General features: G+C 49.1%; 1 protein-coding gene across 1 annotated transcript in view; it reads left to right on the top strand.

Moving 5' to 3' along the window:
• Positions 1-23,029, top strand: part of LOC140392285 (tumor necrosis factor receptor superfamily member 6-like) — a 53,418-nt gene that overhangs the window by 12,416 nt on the left and 17,973 nt on the right. Inside the window, exons 2-6 of the mRNA XM_072477602.1 lie at positions 2,862-3,021; positions 5,656-5,787; positions 14,086-14,197; positions 21,262-21,332; positions 22,750-22,848. Of these exons, the coding sequence (XP_072333703.1) occupies positions 2,862-3,021; positions 5,656-5,787; positions 14,086-14,197; positions 21,262-21,332; positions 22,750-22,848 (574 nt within the window). The remainder of the gene's footprint in view (positions 1-2,861; positions 3,022-5,655; positions 5,788-14,085; positions 14,198-21,261; positions 21,333-22,749; positions 22,849-23,029) is intronic.

The raw sequence follows: 23,029 nt of genomic DNA on the forward strand, positions 1-23,029 counted from the left end.
GGGGAGTCCGAGGTGTCGCGGTGTTCCGGGACCTCCCCTACAGGGGGACCCGGGACGGACCACACCACCTCCTCCTCCCTCGGGGTGCCCGATGGCCCCCAGGCCTCTACATGGGTGGGGGATGCGAACGGACTGGCCATCCGATGCCCCCCCGACATCTGGCGCTGCCAGTCCTGGAGGCCCGTGCTGGTATCGACAGGGGTCTGCAGGTTTGCAGCCATGGAGCCCAGGGGATTGGCAAACCCTGTCTGTGACTGTGCGACGCCGGCTCGCACATGGCCAATGGCGCCGATGCCCTCAGCGTTGGCCTGCAGAGACTGGGCCATGGCCTGCAGATACTGGGCCATGGCATTGAGCGCCTCTGTCATCTGGCGGTGGCACTGGCTCATGGCCTCCTGTGAGAGGGCAGCCATGTCCTGGGCCACAGACGCCGCCTGCACGGAAAGCCCCAGGCCTCGCAAACCGTTCCCCATGTCTGACACCGTCGCACCCATTGCCTCCACCGCGGACGCCACCCGTGCGGTGTCGGCCTGGGTGGCACGTATGACCGGCACCACTCCCAGCTCCTGGACGCGGGTGGACTCCTCCACCTGCGACTGCAGCCGCCGCAAGCCGCCCGTCACCCTCTTCGCTTGTCTCCGGGTCGGTGATTGCATCGGATCTATGGGTGGGTGTGGTAACTCCAGGAACCCGGGATCCATCTGGGCGGCAGATGTTCGCTTGGGCTGGGCTGCCCTCTGACCGCCCGGCCCCTCTGCTGCTCCTACCTCCACCTGCTGTACCGGGACGGCTGTGTTGTGCGCACCAGTGAGTGTACCAGATATCTCATCACTAAAGTGCCCAACCGAGGTGAGTGTTTCTGCGATGGTGGAGGGTGTTGGTGACAGCAGTGGTGTTGTGTCGTGCTCTTCGTCCCACTCTGAGTCCATGGCACTTCGGGGTGGGGGTTCGTCTCCGCCCATTCACTCTCTGTGTCACTGTCCGGTATTTCGTCTTCCTGGGTAGTGCTGTCCCGGGTAGGGGTGTCCCGGGTAGGGGTGTCCTGGGTAGTGGTGTCCTGGCTCGGCTGTGACGGGGCCCTGTGGCAGCCCCTCTCATCGCTGGGTGGCACACGCCTGCGTCGTCGCACCCGCACGTGACGGGGGCGTCGTCTCCCTGTTGCTCCAGGTCTCTCCGTCTCCCGTGGTCTCCAAGGGACATCCGGCGGGCGTCGCATGCTGGAGGGTCCGGGTCTCTCCGTCTCCCATGGTGTGCGAGGGGCATCCTGCGGGCATCGCATGCCGGAGGGTCTGTGTCTCTCCGTCTCCCGTGGTCTCCGAGTGGCATCCTTTGGGCTGTCTGCATCTGCGGGGATGGGTGCCTCGACGTTTGCTCCTGTGATACACAATGAAGCATGCATGGTTAGACATCAGGCAGTGATCAGGTGATACGGGGGAGGGGGATATATGGGAGGGGGGATATGGGGACGGGCTGTCGGTGGCTCACTTGCTAGTTCGCCCCCGACCTCTGCATCAGCAACCTCCCGGTCCTCAGGTCCGCCAGCCAGTTCCAGGGCCCTTTCCTCGTGTTCGGTCAGTGGCATCTCTTCAGCGGGGCCTCCTCCAGTCCTCACGTGCTCCCTGGTATTGTATGCGCGTTTCTCCTGTGGCGGGGAGCGGTGGGGGGGGGGGCGGGGGGGATGGTGGCAGGGGTAAAAGGCAACAGTGTTAGACAGGAATGCACGCCATCGGTTGCGCGTGTATTGCAGAGGTTAAAGTTAGGGCTGGATTCACTGGGGGATATGGGGGAGGGGTGATATGGGGAGGGGGATATGGGGGAGGGGGGATATGGGGGAGGGGGGACATGGGGGAGGGGGACATGGCGGAGGGGGACATGGGGAGGGGGAATATGGGGGAGGGGGGATATGGGGGATATGGATATCGGGCGGGGGGGGGGGCGGGAGGCTCACCCTGCCTGCTCTGACGAGGTCGTTCACCTTCTTGTGGCACTGTGTGTCTGTACGTGGTGTCAGGGCCGCAGCGGTGACGGCCTCTGCCACCTCCCTCCACAGACGCCGGCTGTGGCGTGGGGCAACTCTGCGGCCGTGCCCGGGATACAGGGCCTCCCTCCTATGCTCCACCGCGTCCAGGAGCGCCTCCACATCCCGTGACTGGAACCTCGGGGCTGAGCGGCTGCCGGCCATCCAGTCGGGTGTCCCGGTCGGGTGTTCCGGTCGGGTGGTTGGGAGCAGCGCGTCCTTATGAGCCGTCACGCCGTGCGGCGTGTATGACGCTGCACGGCGTGAACCACGTGAGCAAGCGTGGATCCCGTCACGTCGCTGCAAGCCCATTTCGGGCCGGAGACTTCGCGACGAGTATTGCGGCGTGACGCAAGTCGGATTTGCGCTGTTTTTTGCGCCGATTGGCGGACTTTGCGCCGATAACGGAGAATTTCGCCCCTGGTGTCACCCTCTGGGCTGCAGGTTTTAAATCCCGTCTTTGCCCTGCCCCCCCCCCCCCCCCCCCCCCCCGCCCCCCCCCGGCCCCGATGTCAGCATCAGTTGAAAATCCAGCCCCAGAGTTTTCAAACCAACATGCCAGGAAAATAATGCAATTCTTAAACAAATTAATCCCATTGAAATCTTAAATATCTGACACTGCAGCAGCTGGACATGAAACAAGGTCCCTTCATAACTATTGCACATGGATGAAGATAGATTATTGTGTGCTGAATTTTATTGTTGAAGTTGTTAGTTTGTTTATTTTAAATGTGATTGTGTCATAACTTAGCGGAATCTGACTTTTTTTGCTTTAAACAATTTTATGCGGGCATCTCTTGTAAAACTTCTACTCATCATTGTTGTTTCACATAATGTTTTGCAGACTGTCATTAATGCCTACCCATCCAACTCAGTGAGGAATAACGCTGTTCAAAATGGTTTGTCACATGGCAACGTGATGGGTTTGGCGCGTGGAGTTTCTATGAAGCAGCGTATCAGAAGAGAAGTTGTTTGTATGCCAGGCCAAAATAAATGTGGGGCAGGTGAGTGAGTGTCCACTCTAAACCATTCCAGTGCGCTGATTTGCTGCCACGTGCACAAACTTTTAGCGCATGTAGAAAATCGGAGCTATTTTTCACAGAAACAGCAACATGCTGCATTTCTGTAACACCTTCACTGAAGTGAGATCGGACACAAATGTCCGCTGAGAAACCAAAGGAGTTTTGGCAAAACATATGCAATTTAGGGAGGGCGTCGCAGGAGGAGAGGGAAGTACAGATGTGGAAGGTGCAGCTCCATAGCGTGGGCAACTGATGGCACAGCTGAAATGACAGGGGTGAATTTAGGGTTGCCAAAATGTGATGAAATGCATTCCTGCCGATTTCATCACTTTACGAGCCCCCTCAGCCGTTAGCCGACCAACACATCCATCCTTGTGACGCCCTGGGTGAGATTCTCCACTCCCGCGCCGGTTGGGAGGATCGCCTGGGCCGCCAAAATTTCCTGGGACGCCGGTCCGACGCCCTCCCGCGATTCACCCAAGCGGCGGGACCGGCCCGGTCGAGTTTCGCAGGCCGGAGAATCGCCGGAGACTCTCAAAATGGCGATTCTCCGGCACCCCCGCTATTCTCAGGCCCGGATGGGCTGAGCGGCCAGGCCATAACGGGTTCCCCCCGGCGGCATCCACAACTGGGGCGAAATTCTCCGGAAACGGCGCGATGTCCGCCGACTGGCGCCCAAAACGGCGCAAATCAGTCGGGCATCTCGCCGCCCCAAAGGTGCGGAATGCTCCGCATCTTTGGGGGCCGAGCCCTAACCTTGAGGGGCTAGGTCGGCGCCGGACAAATTTCCGCCCCGCCAGCTGACGGAAAAGGCCTTTGGTGCCCCGCCAGCTGGCGCGGAAATGACATCTCCGGGCGGCGCATGCGCGGGAGCGTTAGCAGCCGCTGACAGCATTCCCACGCATGCGCAGTGGAGGGAGTCTCTTCTGCCTCCGCCATGGTGGAGACCGTGGCGGAGGCGGAAGGAAAAGAGTGACCCCACGGCACAGGCCCGCCCGCGGATCGGTGGGCCCCGATCGCAGGCCAGGCCACCGTGGGGGCACCCCCACGGGGCCAGATCGCCCCACGCCACCCCAGGACCCCGGAGCCCGCCCGCGCCGCCTTGTCCCGCCGGTAAGGTAGGTGGTTTAATCTACGCCGGCGGGACAGGCATTTTAGCGGCGGGTCTTCGGCCCATTCGGGCCGGAGAATCGCGCGGTGGGGCTCCGGAGACTTCGGCAAACGGCGGGGGCGAGATTCACGCCAGCCCCCGGCGATTCTCTGACCCAGCGGGGGGTCGGAGAATCTCACCCCTAGTCGCTGCCGTCGTGAATGGTGCGTGAACGTTGGGGGGGACGGCCTGCGGGGGGGGGGGGATCCTGCACCGCGGGGTACCTCAAATGTGGGGTGGCCCGCGGTCGGTGCCCACCGATCGTCGGGCAATCCTCTCTGAAGCAGGACCTTCTTCCGCGGCCCCGCAAGATCCGTCAGACATCTTCTTGCGGGGCGGACTTAGAGAGGACGGCAACCACGCATGCGCGGGTTGGCGCCGGCCAACCCGCGCATGCGCGGATGGCGCCCGTTATGCGGCGCCGGCCGCGTCATCTATGCGGCGCCGCCTTTACGCGGGTGACAAGGCCTGGTGTAGATGACGCGGCCCCGATACTGGCCCATTGTCAGGGCCGGAATCGGTCGGGATCGGGGCCGTTCCGCGCCGTGGTGAACCTCGACGGTGTTCACGACGGCGCGGCCACTTCGGCGCGGGAGTGGAGAATCCCGCCCACTGTCTTCCTCCACCAACTGAAAAACAGAAACACTCATTACCCAATTGGATGATGCTTGACTGTCAGCCAAACAGTTTCCCCACCCCTATTTTCAATATTTTTATATCTAGTGCAGAGAACTACTCAAAGAATATGACCAAAAAAAAGATTTTTATAATGTCCTGATTTTTTTTCTCTCCAGGTTTGCACCCAGCAGTGTTCTGGAGATTGACCTTCAATTCCTGGGGAATCCAAGCTAATTGTGAAGGATTGGCATCCCCTGGATGAAGGCAAGAGAGAGTGGTTGCATAAAATGCTAGCATCAAAGGAAGGGAAAATTTGGTGTGGAATGGGGAGTAGGGCTGAAGGCTGGTTAAGGTCTGACAGAATTGATCTTTTAAAAAAAAATGGCCATTTTATATTTAAGGCATTGGAGGACTGACTTGGGCCAATGAAGTCAGAGGTCAATGGTGTGCGAGACTTGACACAGGAAGAGGTGTGGTCAGCAGAGTTTTAAATGAGCTCACCTGTTTGGAAGATGGGAGAGCACTGGCGTAGTCGAAAGTGTTTTGAAAGCACAGGGTGAATATTTCAAGCTGATCACCTAAGTTCTGCTAAAAGGCCATCAACCTGAAATGTCAACTCAGTCCCTTCACAGATGCTGCCCGACCTGATGGAGCAGATCCAACATTTTCTGCTTTTGTGGGAACGGTCAAGTCCGAAGGTGAAAAGAATGCACGGACGAGGAGCTATTAGGATATCTTGAAAATGTTGGAAAATGCTGTAAGCCTTTCTCCACGGGTGGTTAGATGCGACATTTGTCCTTGTGCTTCTTTTCACATTTTTCTCAAAATTCTGTACATTCGCCTTTTAGGTACTTATCTGCAGAAAGATTGCAATGAAAATGAGAAAATACAATGTGTGGTGTGCCCAGACAATACATTTACAGCTGACGAAAATCGATTACAGAAATGCCTCCGATGCATTCAATGCCAGGAGGAAAGTGGTAACTATGTGTATTATTTTTCAAAAAATATATCTGGAAACTTTCACCAATTGACGCAGGATTATTTATATCAAATGCGGAATATTGTTCTGCAGTAAAATAGAACTGAAGATTCATGCAAGATAGGAGGCCATTATGCCTTTCCAGCCGGTGCTGGCTCTTTGGAAGAGCTAATAATTTTTAAAGAATCTCGGAATGTGGGTGTCGCTGCCAAGGCCGACAGTTGTTGCTCATCCCCAGATGATACAACTGAGTTTCTTGCTTCACTGCTTCAGAGAGCAATTAATCTCACTCTGCAGTTGTCTAATATAAATCCAGATCCCTATTGAAATGAAAATCGCTTATTGTCACAAGTAGGCTTCAAATGAAGTTACTGTGAAAAGCCCCTAGTCGCCACATTCCGGCGCCTGTTCGGGGAGGCTGTTACGGGAATCGAACCGTGCTGCTGGCCTGCCGTGGTCTGCTTTCAAAGCCAGCGATTTAGCCCTGTGCAAGATGTATTGAATGTACTTCCACCACCCTTTCAGGCAGTGCTTTGCAGATCATAAACATCCTTGCATTAAAATAAAGTCCTCAACTACCTTCTGGTTCTTGGACAAGCTTACCAAATCCTCAGGCTCCTGTCAGTGGAAACAGTTTATCTTCAATGACTCTGTTAAAAAATGCTTTAATTTTGAACACCATTACTAAATCTCACCATAATCTCCCTGCTCTGAGACGTGTACATCAAAACTTGTGTCAATGGACGTTGCGGACAAAGACCAAAGACATGCAGATTCCCAAATTATCGTACAATAATCTCCTTTATTATACTCCTATCAAGCTACCACAAAAGCATCAAAATGTCATTACAAAAGGTATCAAATCCTCATACACAGAAGTATCAAAACTTTCTTACACAAAGAGTTACACAAAGTATCAAAACTCTGTCTTATAAAAGCTATCAAAACTCCCTTATACAAAATTTCAAGTCTATTCTGTAAAGGTATAACGCTTACAGCTGGACTTAGATATTACCCGTAGCGAGGCGAGGTGATCGGTCTCCTTCCTGATAAGTACCTCCGATGTCTCTGAGTCCTGGATTCGGGGGTCCTGGAACCGGGGTTCCGTTGCTCCTTCACGATGATTGTCGCAGCTTATCTCCCTTAGTCTCTCCTTTTTACCTGGGCCTGATTGTGCACTCAGTCATGTACTCACAAGACAGGCACAGATCAATCACTGCCTTTTGGTCGCAAATGCTCAGGGGGTCGTATTTCTCTCAGGGGGGCATATTTCTGAACACTTGTACTCATGGTCTGTGTTCAATTGCTGCATAATAACAACCGTGTCTCGCGTGAAGTGACTGCCCAATTAGTTCCTGTGCCTACTCCGTGGCTGAAAATCCTGGGCAGGATTCTCTGATTCTGAGGCTAAGTGTTGACGCTGTCAGAAACACCGTCGCGTTTCGCGACAGCGTCAACACGGCCTCAGGATCAGCAATTCTGGAGCGACCCACGGCGCTCCAACTGCTAATCCTGGCATGAACTGGGCGCCGCGGGGTCTGCGCATGCGCAGTGGGGCCGGCGCCAACCCACATATGCGCAATGGCACCGGTGTCAACGTGCACATGCGCGGTGTCTCCCTTCTACGCGCCGCCTGACGCAACATGGCACAGGGCTACAGGGGCCGGCGTGGAAGAAAGGAGGCCCCCAGCCAGAGAGGCCGGCCCGCTGATCGGTGGGCCCGATCGCGGGCCAGGCCACATCGGAGGCCCCCTCCTGGCCTTCCACCCCAAGTTCCACTGGCTGAGAGCAGGTGTGAATGGCGCCGGCTGGACTCGGGTTTTTTGACACGGCCGGCCGAGAATCGCCGGGGGGGGGGGGGGGGGGTGTCCCTGTTGAGCGACCCCCGCCCGACGCTGTGCCGACGCCAATGACGCCGATTCTCTGCTCTACGGAGAATCGCGTCCCGGCGTTGGGCAGGCATGGCGTGATTCGCGCCAGTCGCGGAGATTCTTTGGCCCGGCCTGGCCCCGTGCTGAGCCCGGCCCTGTGCTGAGAGAATCCAGTCCCATTTTCTTTGCTGCAGACCATAGCAGTTTCTGCTGCTCACCCACAATTCTTTTGCTTGCAGAGTTAGCCTTTTTTTTAACCATCAGGCTTTGCTGGATCTTCATTGATACCCATTAGGCGACAGATTTAACCCCAGTTTCTCTATCGTGTATTCCCGTTGCATTAAAATCCTCATTCCTGAGAACAGGAAATTATTTTATAGGCATGTGGTAGTTTAATACACTAACAGTGAAAACATAGGCATGAATTTCACAATCGGTTGTTCATTACACTTAACTTGCCCACTGATTTTCTATTGGGCTTTGCATTGGGAATTCTGATGATTAGAAAGGCATTTAGGTGCCGCACCCTCTACAGGGGACCTATGACTTGTCTGAACAGGATGTGGAGATGCCGGCGTTGGACTGGGGTGAGCACAGTACGAAGTCTTACAACATCAGGTTAAAGTCCAACAGGTTTGTTTCGATGTCACTAGCTTTCGGAGCGCTGCTCCTTCCTCAGGTGAATGAAGAGGTATGTTCCAGAAACAAATATATAGACAAATTCAAAGCTGCCAGACAATGCTTGGAATGCGAGCATTAGCAGGTGATTAAATCTTTACAGATCCAGAGGTGGGGTAACCTCAGGTTAAAGAGGTGTGAATTGTGTCAAGCCAGGACAGTTGGTAGGATTTTGCAGGCCAGATCATCCCCACACCCCCACTATTTGCCTTCAAACAACCGCGCAACCTCAAACAAACCATTGTTTGCAGCAAACTACCCAGTCTTCAGAACAGTGACCACGACACCACACAACCCTGCCATGGCAATCTCTGCAAGACGTGCCAGATCATCGACATGGTACCACCATTACACGTGAGAACACCACCCACCAGGTACGCGGTACATACTCGTGCGACTCGGCCAACGTTGTCTACCTCATACGCTGCAGGAAAGGATGTCCTGAAGCGTGGTACATTGGCGAGACCATGCAGACGCTGCGACAACGAATGAACGGACATCGCGCGACAATCACCAGGCAGGAATGTTCCCTTCCAGTCGGAGAACACTTCAGCAATCAAGGGCATTCAGCCTCTGATCTCCGGGTAAGCGTTCTCCAAGGCGGCCTTCAGGACGCGAGACAGGACTACAAAAACAAACAGAGGATAACAAAGAGAGAAACAAGGAAAGAGAGGATCAAATATGAAGGTAGGCTAGCCAGTAACATTAGGAATGATAGTAAAAGTTTCTTTAAATACATTAAAAACAAACAGGAGGCAAAAGTTGACATTGGGCCGCTCCAAAATGACGCTGGTAATTTTGTGATGGGAGACAAGGAAATAGCTGAGGAACTAAATAAGTACTTTGCGTCAGTCTTCACAGTAGAAGACATGAGTAATATCCCACCAATTCCGGAGAGTCAGGGGGCAGAGTTGAATATGGTAGCCATCACAAAGGAGAAAGTGCTAGAGAAACTAAGAGGTCTAAAAATTGATAAATCTCCGGGCCCAGATGGACTCCATCCTAGAGTTCTAAAGGAGATAGCTGAAGAAATAGTGGCGGCGTTAGTTATGATCTTTCAAAAGTCACTGGAGTCCGGGAAAGTCCCAGAGGATTGGAAAATCTCTGTTGTAACCCCCCTGTTCAAGAAGGGAACAAGGAAAAAGATGGAAAATTATAGGCCAATTAGCCTAACCTCGGTTGTTGGCAAGATTCTAGAATCCATTGTTAAGGATGAGATTTCTAAATTCTTGGAAGTGCAGGGTCAGATTAGGACAAGTCAGCATGGATTTAGTAAGGGGAGGTCGTGCCTGACAAACCTGTTAGAGTTCTTTGAAGAGATAACAAATAGGTTAGACCAAGGAGAGCCAATGGATGTTATCTATCTTGACTTCCAAAAGGCCTTTGATAAGGTGCCTCACGGGAGACTGCTGAGTAAAATAAGGGCCCATGGTATTCGAGGCAAGGTACTAACATGGATTGACGATTGGCTGTCAGGCAGAAGGCAGAGAGTTGGGATAAAAGGTTCTTTTTCGGAATGGCAACCGGTGACGAGTGGTGTCCCGCAGGGTTCAGTGTTGGGGCCACAGCTGTTCTCTTTATATATTAACGATCTAGATGACGGGACTGGGGGCATTCTGGCTAAGTTTGCCGATGATACAAAGATAGGTGGAGGGGCAGGTAGTGTGGAGGAGGTGGGGAGGCTGCGGAAAGATTTAGACAGTTTAGGAGAGTGGTCCAAGAAATGGCTGATGAAATTCAACGTGGGCAAGTGCGAGGTCTTGCACTTTGGAAAAAAGAATAGAGGCATGGACTATTTTCTAAACGGTGACAAAATTCATCATGCTGAAGTGCAAAGGGACTTGGGAGTCCTAGTCCAGGATTCTCTAAAGGTAAACTTGCAGGTTGAGTCCGTAATTAAGAAAGCAAATGCAATGTTGTCATTCATCTCAAGAGGCTTGGAATATAAAAGCAGGGATGTACTTCTGAAGCTTTATAAAGCATTAGTTAGGCCCCATTTAGAATACTGTGAGCAATTTTGGGCCCCACACCTCAGGAAGGACATACTGGCACTGGAGCGGGTCCAGCGGAGATTCACACGGATGATCCCAGGAATGGTAGGCCTAACATACAATGAACGTCTGAGGATCCTGGGATTATATTCATTGGAGTTTAGGAGGTTGAGGGGAGATCTAATAGAAAGTTACAAGATAATGAATGGCTTAGATAGGGTGGATGTAGGGAAGTTGTTTCTATTAGCAGGGGAGACTAGGACCCGGGGGCACAGCCTTAGAATAAAAGGGAGTCACTTTAGAACAGAGATGAGGAGAAATTTCTTCAGCCAGAGAGTGGTGGGTCTGTGGAATTCATTGCCACAGAGGGCGGTGGAGACCGGGACGTTGAGTGTCTTTAAGACAGAAGTTGATAAATTCTTGATTTCTCGAGGAATTAAGGGCTATGGAGAGAGAGCGGGTAAATGGAGTTGAAATCAGCCATGATTGAATGGCGGAGTGGACTCGATGGGCCGAATAGCCTTACTTCCGCTCCTATGTCTTATGGTCTTATGGTCTAACGCAGAATCGCCGAGCAGAAACTTATAGCCAAGTTCCGCACACATGAGTGCGGCCTCAACCGGGACCTGGGATTCATGGCGCATTACATTCATCCCCCACCATCTGGCCTGCAAAATCCTACCAACTGTCCTGGCTTGACACAATTCACACCTCTTTAACCTGAGGTTACCCCATCTCTGGATCTGTAAAGACTTAATCACCTGCTAATGCTCACATTCCAAGCATTGTCTGGCAGCTTTGAATTTGTCTATATATTTGTTTCTGGAACATACCTCTTCATTCACCTGAGGAAGGAGCAGCGCTCCGAAAGCTAGTGACATCGAAACAAACCTGTTGGACTTTAACCTGGTGTTGTCTGAACAGGGTAAGTAATTGCATATCTCCTGAACCAATCAGGTTGAAGAATATTTTTTTAAAATAAAATTTAAAGCGCCCAATTCTTTTTTTTCCCAATTAAGGGGCAATTTAGTGTGGCCAATCCGCCTACCTGGACATGTTTGGGTAGAGGGGCTGAGACCCATGCAAACAAGGGGAGAATGTGAAAACTCCACACGGACAGTATCCCGGGGCTGGGATCGATCCCAGGTCCTCTGTGCCATGAGGCAGCAGTGCTAACCACTGCACCACAGTGTCGTCCTTAGTTCAAGAATCCTAATGCCATGCGCAGAGTCTGAACCAGGAAGGGCCAGTCAGAATATTTCATTCAAATTATGTTGAATTAGCAAAAAGACTGAGGACTGGGAAATTTTTTAGATCTGCTCCTGCGCTACAAGCATCATTTTGCCCCGAGCACAACGGAAACTAATTTTCTGTGTGTGAATGGGGCTTCCAGTCTGCCTTTGATGAAGGAGTCGGTCCTACACCAGCCCTGTTGGCATTGGTGCATGTACAATGAGTGTCTGTTGGAAGTATGCAATGTAGGCAGTTCATGAGGCTTATGAGTATGTAATGCTGATTTGATGCCAACACTGCTATTTTAGGACTTGTGGCGAAGTGGATAGTGTCTCTGCCTCTGAACCAGAAGCTCGATGGCCAACGAAGGTGCGTTCATAACGCGGTCAAACAGGTTGAGTGTGTCAACCTGCACAATCCTTCCAAACACGCCAATGGCTGGCAGTAAGAGTGGGAGAGACTCCTGGTCAGCCACATTTGATGTGGAGTGGGGCCCCTCAAGTTATAAGCTCCCTGGTGACAGACTAGCGACTTGCTCTGGGAATACTAGCTATGGAAACAGGTGAATCTGTTGATCTTCCTGTGCGAAGAATGGTCCCCGACCAAATGTTGCAGACTAACACGTTCGAAGGTCTAGGATTACGTGCTGAGGGACTCACTGACGCTTGGGGCAGCCGTGATCAAAATGCAATGGGGATAAGCCACTGTCTAAGGCCTTTCAGCCAATGTAGACCGAGGGGCTGGAAACCGTAAAAAAAACCTCAGACTGGGTGCTTAATCCTAACCGTATGTATTGAAGCACCGCAGAGTGCAACATGACCAATGCATATAGTTTGAACAGACTTTTGCTCACTGTCATGAAAACATTGAAATGTTTGTAATGTTCTCATTACTGAATTGAAGCACCTTAGAGAGCAATTTGATCTCTGGAGACAATGTGAATATCATTCCAGTTTCTTGTTCTGACAATTGGAAATGTTCTGTAATGTCAAAGGCATCTCTCTCTGTTAGAGAGAGGTGAGCGGTTATACAGTGTGAGGGCACCACCCCACATCAGAATAGATTTTCTCTCCTGGGTAGGGAGCACAGCGTCTGGATATTCCCCAGCTCCACAATCCAGACCTTGGAGAAAGTGGCTTGGAAGGATCCCCCACCCACTCTGCATGGTCCTTGCACTCTCTGTGTCAACCTATGCTGCCGCCCACGTTTGGCCTTTTTATAGCTCCTATACCTTATGCCAACTAATACCATTCCCACCCTGGACACCCTACCCTTACACTTAAATATCTCACCCAGTATCCACAATGGGTAGACCTCTGGACCCATGCTGAGATTAAATAAAATACATTTCCAAATGTTTATTGCATACTTTAAAAAAAACCACTTTCATTCATAAAACAAATAATTTATTACATTTGCGTTTCTTCAACTACACTATCCCGAATAAACTAATCCCACTTCAAAGAGTCCATAACCACTTGGAGCTGTCAATCAAACGATGAAATGTCAGGCACCCTATTGTGAGATTGAACAATTGTGTGCAGCACTAATCCATTGTTGATAACCCAAAGGATTATGTCGAAAGGCAGTGTGAAGTAGCAAGATATCATTTTTTAACATTCCGGACAGTTATTCAGAGCTAAAGGACAGGAGTTTTAAATGTTTCACAACTTGACAGTTCATCTTGACAACTTTGACAGTTGTACGTGCCAGCTCCAATGTGCTTGACCGTTCTACGTTTTAACACACTCATGTTACTTTTAGAAATCCGAAAGAGCACCTGATCTCCCCAAAAGGTGTCCCAGGACCATTTGCAAAGGGGTACCTTACCTGTCCAGAAGGGAAACCTGGCTGTCCAGACAGATCTGCAAAGTTCCGACCTGCTCCTACAAGGTTTAACTTGTGCATGTCGGGATACCTCTCACACCAAAATCACACGAGTGGAAGCAGCTGCTGATTCCTTTGGGCAGCTGCCTCTATAAAATGTGCATGAGCAAATCCCAAACTGGGCGCAATCCCACCCCTGCAAAATGGTGGTTGCCGTGTTTGGGGGTGGGACCTCTGGGATTCGAGCTTCGTCCAATATTTTTGCAACAAAGGACAGGTTCTCCGTCATTGCAATTCTGTAATTTCACATTTTCCTAAAAAACCTATTCTTTATTAAAAGTCTAGTTACCTACACATTAGCCTCTATCTTAATATCTCATTTTAATTTTACTCTCTGAATGTTTAAATTAAAAGTAAAGGATTTTAAGTGCCTTCAACTTCTTGGTTTGCTGTGTGAATACTCCAATTTGATTGGTAGCTTCCCTGCCCACCAACACTGCTTCTGCTCAATGCCAACAGAACCCATTAATTTGGGACCAGATTTAAACTGCTATGGAGAAAGGGGAAAGTTCCTCCTTGGAGATCACTGGGTCTGAGATCAGTGGCTTCATCACTGACCATAAAATCTAATTCAAATTTAACCTCAGTCTGCGCTCCCCAATGGATGAAGATTGTAATCTGTTTATCTTCTTTTAGGTCACAAAATAAAAAACAACTGTACTAAAATTAAAAACACAGAATGTACCTGCCGAAAAAATTTCTTCTGCTCAACTTCTGAAACCTGTCAGCAATGCCACAGTTGCAAAGAGTAAGTAAGAAAAATGTGCAATTGTGATTGATTTGTTGAATAGTAAACAAAGGCATAGAATATTCAAGGAGGTATGATGGAGCTGTGTAAAACACTGGTTTGGCCAGAGAGAGTACTGTGTGCAGTTGTGGTCACCACATTATAGGAAGGACGTGATTGTACTCGAAAGGGTGCAGAAGGGATTCCCCAGGATGTTTCGAGGGCTGGAGCTTTTCAGCTATGAGGAGAGCTGGTTATGCTGAGGTTGTTCTGCTTAGAGCAGAGAAGGCTAAGGGGGGGAACCTGTTCGAGTTGTACAAAATTATGAGGGACATGATAGGGTAGACCGGAAGAACCGTTTCCCATTGGTAGAGGGATCAATAACCAGAGGGCATAAATTTAAGGTAAGGGGCAGGAGATTTATAGGGGATTTGAGGAAAACCTTTTCACCTGGAGGGTAATGGGAATCTGGAACTCACTGCCTGAAAGGCTGGCAGAGGCGGGAACCCTCACAACATTTAAGAAGCGTTTAGATGGGGATTTGAAGCGTTGTAACATACAGGGCGACGGACCAAGTGCTGGAAAATGGGATCAGAATGGTCGGTGCTTGATGGCCGGGGCAGACACAATGGGCCGAATGACCTATTTCTGTAATGTGAAACCCTATGGCTATAACTCTGAATTATCAAGTGGCAGCTTGGTCCAATTTGGGAGCACTCGTTCCTCGAGTCAGAAGATTGCAGATCAAAATTCTATTTCAGGGCATTGTGTAATCTGGGTGGGTGCATTAATGCAGCAGTGAAGGATTGCTGCCCTTTAAATAACCCACTAAACTAGAATCTCTTGCATATCTCTGACTGTAATTACTCCACTATTAGTGGCTGTATCTTTGGATGACTGGATAATTAGTTCTGGAAATTCCTTCCTAAGGGCAGCACGGTAGCACAAGTGGATAGCACTGTGGTTTCACGGCACCAGGGTCCCAGGTTCGATTCCCCGCAGGGTCACTGTCTGTGCGGAGTCTGCATGTTCTCCCCGTGTCTGTGTGGGTTTCCTCCGGGTGCTCCGGTTTCCTCCCACAGTCCAAAGACGTGCAGGTTAGGTAGATTAGCCATGATAAATTGCCCTTAGTGACCAAAAAGGGTTAGGAGGGAAGTGAGGGCTTAAGTGGGTCAGTGAGACGCGATGGGCCAAATGGCCTCCTTCTGCACTGTATATTCTATGTTCTAAACCTCTCCTTCTCGTGACCTCTATCACCTTTTTAAGAAGCTTCTTAAAACATACCTCTTTGACCAAGCTTTTAGTGACACATCCTCATATCTCCTACATTGTGTTTGCCGATGAACCTGTGCATCGGCTTGGGACATTTAATTGCACTAAAGTAGCTATATAAATGCACGTTGTTGTTGTCTGTAAAACATCCTATGCAATATTACTGAAGAGGAACAGTTTAACCCTTAATTCATTTTGATCATTAGTTATCTCATTGCTGTTTTGTATATCTTGCTGTACTAAAGTTGACTGTAATGATTAACTGTAAATGGCAATTGCCAGCGAAACACCAAAGATCCCCTACATTTCAAAAGTCATGTTGGCTGATAAGTGCTAAGGGAAATCTTAAGGCATCAAGAATGTTGCATAACTATATAAAGTTATACAAAAGAAATATCAGAAAAAATACATTTAATTTTCAACCTGTGCTATTCTATGAAACCCAAGGCTGTACCTGAGAGTGTGAGCTGGTTTGCTGCTCACTGCTGGAAAATAGTACCCGGGTCTGCCAATATCGTTTGCACATGCTTATGTTCAATGTCACTGAAACCACTTTTGTGATGACTTTGCTAACTGCTCATATATGTTAAGAGTGTTTGCATTGATATAATGCCTTTCATGATCTCAGCATATTCCAAAGCATTTTACAGCCAAATTTATTGACTACAATTCATTTTGAAGCGTAGTCGCCATGGGGATGTCGGGAAAGTCGAAGCCAATTTATGTGCAGCAAGGTTCACAAATAGTAAAGTAATAATGACCAGATAATCCATTTGTGTGTTGTTCTTTGTTGGGTGAGGGATAAATGTTGGTCAGAACAGCAGGAGTGTTTCCCTGTTGATTATCATAGATTACCATAGAATTTACAGTACAGAAGGAGGCCATTCGGCCCATCGAGTCTGCACCGGCTCTTGGAAAGAGCACCCTACCCAAGGTCAACACCTCCACCTTATCCCCATAACCCAGTATCCCCACTCAACACTAAGGGCAATTTTGGACACTAAGGGCAATTTATCATGACCAATCCACCTAACCTGCACATCTCTGGACTGTGGGAGGAAACCGGAGCACCCGGAGGAAACCCACACACACACGGGGAGGACGCGCAGACTCCGCACAGACAGCGACCCAAGCCGGAACTGAACCCGGGGCCCTGGAGCCGCGAAGCAATTGTGCTATCCACAATGCTACCGTGCCGCACCGTATAGGAGGGCATTCCTATGCTTGGAAAAATTACTGCAATTTTTCACATTAATTTTTGAAGTGAAAAAGGCTCTGTCCAGAGAATAGCAGCTAGACAGTGGAAAGGGAATTAATTAGGCAGAAGGGCTGAGTCAATGCTGATTTTTCAGCAAATGCTGACTGTTGACCAGGCTCTAAACTGTCAATGTGAAGCCCTGACAATTGGCATGTATGTTTTTTGGTCAACAACCAAAATGGTTACTTATTCCAAAGCATTTGCTGTCTTCACAATAATGCATCAGGATCTTTTGCATCCACCTGAGACGTTAGGCAGGGCACCAGTTCAATATCTCATCTCGTGCAAATGAAAGTCACCATAGGTCTAGAGGACCATAGGCTGCCAGGAGAGACCATAGGCTCCCTTCTAGGAGAGAGAGCTGACTGGTGGTGATTTAACCTGAGGGTGACCGCATCTCGGGTGAGGGGCAGGGCTGAGAAGGTGGGGCCTTCGTGGATAACCTCAGCCTGTACTGGAATTGAACCTTGTTGATGTGGCTCCGAACCACAAACCAGCCATCTGGCCAACTGACTCCTTGGTGCAGCTCTCCTTTAATAGTAAGTACAGTGGATTATCAGTCTTGATTCTGTGCTTTCATCTCTGAAGTAGTCATTGAACCCACAACTTTCTGATGCAGAGGTGAGTGTGCCAACAATGAGTCTCGACTGACACAGTCGTTTCTTTGTGTTGAGTCAAAGGTCTCAGTGAATTGACTGTTACAGCTGTTGGTATCTCATTTATACTGCTCAGCTGCGATTTTGTGAAGTCACATCCAATTGTTTGATTTTAAGTACATTGAAAACATGGGTAGGAACATTTGAATTCTCAGTACATCTTTTGGCAAGATGCCCAACTGATTTTCTACCATTTACCCTGAGCACTTTTCAGATCGTGCTCAGAACATTAAAACGCTTGTTGAGATTTTCTGAAATTGTCCTCCCAATGGGGAACCGTACTGTGGAAGTGCATATCATTGGGTGTTCACCTTCCTGGAATCGAATGAATTTTGACAGTTGCATCCCACCTCACAGTGGGTGTAAGATACAGCTTACAACTGGGCACAATTTGGCACAACATGGTTCTAAATGAACAATCTTACAACCAGGGTGCTTGAGATGCAGGAGCAAGTGTTTCTCTGCAGTTGAGGGGCTTCGAAGCTGGGTACATGGCGTTTTGTTTTGCCTGATTGTGCTGAAAGGCTGAATAGTAATGCTAAAGTAGCTGCCATCAGTGGGAGCCTTGCCTGCCGTCTGCCGGTGGGCACGGGAGCAATAGGTCAGAAGGTGAGAGCATTGAGGGAGAACTAGGGAATAGGGACAGTGTGGCTCTGAGGCAGAGCAGACGGGGAGAAGTTGCTGAACACAGCGGGTCTGGTGGCCTGAAGTGCATATGTTTTAATGCAAGGAGCATTACGGGTAAGGCAGATGAACTTAGAGCTTGGATTAGTACTTGGAACTATGATGTTGTTGCCATTACAGAGACCTGGTTGAGGGAAGGGCAGGATTGGCAGCTAAACGTTCCAGGATTTAGATGTTTCAGGCGGGATAGAGGGGGATGTAAAAGGGGAGGCGGAGTTGCGCTACTTGTTCGGGAGAATATCACAGCTGTACTGCGAGAGGACACCTCAGAGGGCAGTGAGGCTATATGGGTAGAGATCAGGAATAAGAAGGGTGCAGTCACAATGTTGGGGGTATACTACAGGCCTCCCAACAGCCAGCGGGAGATAGAGGAGCAGATAGGTAGACAGATTTTGGAAAAGAGTAAAAACAACAGGGTTGTGGTGATGGGAGACTTCAACTTCCCCAATATTGACTGGGACTCATTTAGTGCCAAGGGCTTAGACGGGGCGGAGTTTGTAAGGAGCATCCAGGAGGGCTTCTTAAAACAATATGTAGACAGTCCAACTAGGGAAGGGGCGGTACTGGACCTGGTATTGGGGAATGAGCCCGGCCAGGTGGTAGATGTTTCAGTAGGGGAGCATTTCGGTAACAGTGACCACAATTCAGTAAGTTTTAAAGTACTGGTGGACAAGGATAAGAGTGGTCCGAGGATGAATGTGCTAAATTGGGGGAAGGCTAATTATAACAATATTAGGCGGGAACTGAAGAACATAGATTGGGGGCGGATGTTTGAGGGCAAATCAACATCTGACATGTGGGCGGCTTTCAAGTGGCAGTTGAAAGGAATACAGGACCGGCATGTTCCTGTGAGGAAGAAAGATAAATACGGCAATTTTCGGGAACCTTGGATGACGAGTGATATTGTCGGCCTCGTCAAAAAGAAAAAGGAGGCATTTGTCAGGGCTAAAAGGCTGGGAACAGACGAAGCCTGCGTGGAATATAAGGAAAGTAGGAAGGAACTTAAGCAAGGAGTCAGGAGGGCTAGAAGGGGTCACGAAAAGTCATTGGCAAATAGGGTTAAGGAAAATCCCAAGGCTTTTTACACGTACATAAAAAGCAAGAGGGTAGCCAGGGAAAGGGTTGGCCCACTGAAGGATAGGCAAGGGAATCTATGTGTGGAGCCAGAGGAAATGGGCGAGGTACTAAATGAATACTTTGCATCAGTATTCACCAAAGAGAAGGAATTGGTAGATGTTGAGTCTGGAGAAGGGGGTGTAGATAGCCACATTGTGTCACATTGGGTCACATTGTGATCCAAAAAGACGAGGTGTTAGGTGTTTTAAAAAATATTAAGGTAGATAAGTCCCCAGGGCCTGATGGGATCTACCCCAGAATACTGAAGGAGGCTGGAGAGGAAATTGCTGAGGCCTTGATAGAAATCTTTGGATCCTCGCTGTCTTCAGGGGATGTCCCAGAGGACTGGAGAATAGCCAATGTTGTTCCTCTGTTTAAGAAGGGTAGCAAGGATAATCCCGGGAACTACAGGCCGGTGAGCCTTACTTCAGTGGTAGGGAAATTACTGGAGAGAATTCTTCGAGACAGGATCTACTCCCATTTGGAAGCAAATGGACATATTAGTGAGAGGCAGCACGGTTTTGTGAAGGGGAGGTCGTGTCTCACTAACTTGATAGAGTTTTTCGAGGAGGTCACTAAGATGATTGATGCAGGTAGGGCAGTAGATGTTGTCTATATGGACTTCAGTAAGGCCTTTGACAAGGTCCCTCATGGTAGACTAGTACAAAAGGTGAAGTCACACGGGATCAGGGGTGAGCTGGCAAGGTGGATACAGAACTGGCTAGGCCATAGAAGGCAGAGAGTAGCAATGGAGTGATGCTTTTCTAATTGGAGGTCTGTGACCAGTGGTGTTCCACAGGGATCAGTGCTGGGACCTTTGCTCTTTGTAGTATATATAAATGATTTGGAGGAAAATGTAACTGGTCTGATTAGTAGGTTTGCAGACGACACAAAGGTTGGTGGAATTGCGGATAGCGATGAGGACTGTCGGAGGATACAGCAGGATTTAGATTGTTTGGAGACTTGGGCGGAGAGATGGCAGATGGAGTTTAATCCGGACAAATGTGAGGTAATGCATTTTGGAAGGTCTAATGCAGGTAGGGAATATACAGTGAATGGTAGAACCCTCAAGAGTATTGAAAGTCAAAGAGATCTAGGAGTACAGGTCCACAGGTCATTGAAAGGGGCAACATAGGTGGAGAAGGTAGTCAAGAAGGCATACGGCATGCTTGCCTTCATTGGCCGGGGCATTGAGTATAAGAATTGGCAAGTCATGTTGCAGCTGTATAGAACCTTAGTTAGGCCACACTTGGAGTATAGCGTTCAATTCTGGTCGCCACACTACCAAAAGGATGTGGAGGCTTTAGAGAGGGTGCAGAAGAGATTTACCAGAATGTTGCCTGGTATGGAGGGCATTAGCTATGAGGAGCGATTGAATAAATTCGGTTTGTTCTCACTGGAACGAAGGAGGTTGAGGGGAGACCTGATAGAGGTATACAAAATTATGAGAGGCATAGACAGAGTGGATAGTCAGAGGCTTTTCCCCAGGGTAGAGGGGTCAATTACTAGGGGGCATAGGTTTAAGGTGAGAGGGGCAAGGTTTAGAGTAGATGTACGAGGCAAGTTTTTTACGCAAAGGGTAGTGGGTGCCTGGAACTCGCTACCGGAGGAGGTAGTGGAAGCAGGGACGATAGGGACATTTAAGGGGCATCTTGACAAATATATGAATAGGATGGGAATAGAAGGATACGGACCCAGGAAGTGTAGAAGATTGTAGTTTAGTCGGGCAGCATGGTCGGCACGGGCTTGGAGGGCCGAAGGGCCTGTTCCTGTGCTGTACATTTCTTTGTTCTTTGTTCTTTGTTGCCCTTATTGGGAAATCGCAGGTTTGCGAACTGATGCAGTCAATTTATCTTGCTTTTATATTACAGTGAGTCAGGGTGCGAGAGGTGCTCATCGTCAAATTGCTAGAATCAGTAAAACAAAGTACTGCATGACGCTGAAAATCGGAACCACATGGAAACATTCAGTGCATCAGGCAGGTTCTGAGAAAGGAAGGAAAACGTCTTGACGTTTCAAACCTGACCAGCTGTGTGTCTCCAGTATTTTCTGTTCCTGTTTTCTAGCTGTTTCCTTATGTCTTTCATTTCCTGCCCAAGGTGTGATGTAGATACAGAAGAGATTGCAAATCCCTGCACAGAAAGGAATGACACCGTCTGCGTGAAGAAAGGTGTGTCACTATCTCACTGCTTTATTATTACCGGCAAATTTAAGCAGCTGATAAAATTGATGTTATGCAAACAAATGTGTTTCTATAATTGCTAACTGGCTCCATTACAATACTGGTTTTTGTTCATAAATATAAATGACGATGAAGAATTTTGGTTTGAATGTTAATGCACAACATTTAAAAATTTTTAAAAATTTAGAGTACCCAATTCATTTTTTCCAATTAAGGGGCAATTTAGTGTGGCCAATCCACCTACCCTGCACATCTTTGGCTTGTGGGGGCGAAACCCACGCAAACACGGGGAGAATGTGCAAACTCCACACGGACAGTGACCCAGAGCCGGGATCAAACCTGGGACCTCGGCGCCCTGAGAATGCAGTGCTACCACTGCGCCACTGTGCTGCCCTTAGTTGCATTTCCTCCTCGTTTTGTAGTGAGCCGACTCCTTGTTTGAGGTGGAGTATCAGAGCCGCTGGGCTTCTCTCCAGCACTTCAATATCAACAACAATAATTTCAGGCAAATAGTGATTCCTCCTTATAGGAGCCTAGCAATGAGCATCGGTCAGCTTTTCAATTGCCGACCTTCCTGGCGGTTGAATCCATATTCTGCTTCTCCCAAATTCCATGCACGTCCAGGATTGGGAACTGGACAGTTATCCAGGGATGGAAACCCTTTTCCAGTTTGTTATTCCTCTCTAGATGGACACTATAGCCTATTGCAGTTATTGGTTACGCTATTGCAGACATCACTGAAGTCAAAGCCGATCATTGCTTGAGTCTGGGATCCCTGTAATATAAATAAGGGTCAGTGGTCAACTGGACTAGCTTCCACCACTTAAAGCGGTCAGAGAGGAATTTCCCCGAGGTTTCTTTTTCTTCTCTGAGTTAGCTGGGCTTTATTTTATACCTTTCCCAGGTGACCATATGACTCCTGGTGGGTAGGGCAGCATAAGACACTGGGGCAAATGTTCCGATCCTGCCGCCACGGGAATCAACGCGGGTGGGTTGGAAAATTTGACGGACCATTTCAAGGTCCACTGACCTCAGGCGGGAGTTTCCGGTCGCAGGGTGGGCGCGACCGGGAAATCCCGCCCAATGGCCAAGATTTTCTGGCTCCGCCATGGTGGGACCTGACCTGAGGGTGCGGTGGGCGAGGCAAATGTCCACTGACTGATCGGACAGCTTGCGCACGTAAACTGGTTGTCAAAGAGCTGCTTTGTGTCGTATATTAAATTTATAGAAACCACGAGGTGACAGCCGTTTGACTGTAGTGACTCAGTTGCAAAATATATTGTTCACAAGGGGACAGGTTCCCCTTTCTCCTGTACTGTTGAGACAAAGTCACGGGTGGTGATAAGCCTGTATTGGCTGCCATTCTGGAATCCACTTGTTTATTTACATTTTTTCTGTTTTGCAGGTAAAAAGCAATGGGTTACTGCTGTGGTGATTAGTGTGATTCTTGTTGCAGCAGTTGCTGGAGGCATCATTTTGTACTGCAAAAGAAACTCCCTCCCATGTGAGTCAAAAAAATACCTCAAAAAATACTTTTACTCATTAAAAATAGCAACCTAATTCTCTCTATTTCAACAGCGATGATTACAAAGAAAACTATTTCTATGTATTTTAAGTCCAGGCTACTAGTAAGGATACCCATTATTAAAGTGCGAGTTTTCAAAGCAGACTTTTGTCAAAAGTTG

This window comes from Scyliorhinus torazame, chromosome 16 (assembly GCF_047496885.1).
Source record: "Scyliorhinus torazame isolate Kashiwa2021f chromosome 16, sScyTor2.1, whole genome shotgun sequence".
Lineage (NCBI taxonomy): Eukaryota > Metazoa > Chordata > Chondrichthyes > Carcharhiniformes > Scyliorhinidae > Scyliorhinus > Scyliorhinus torazame.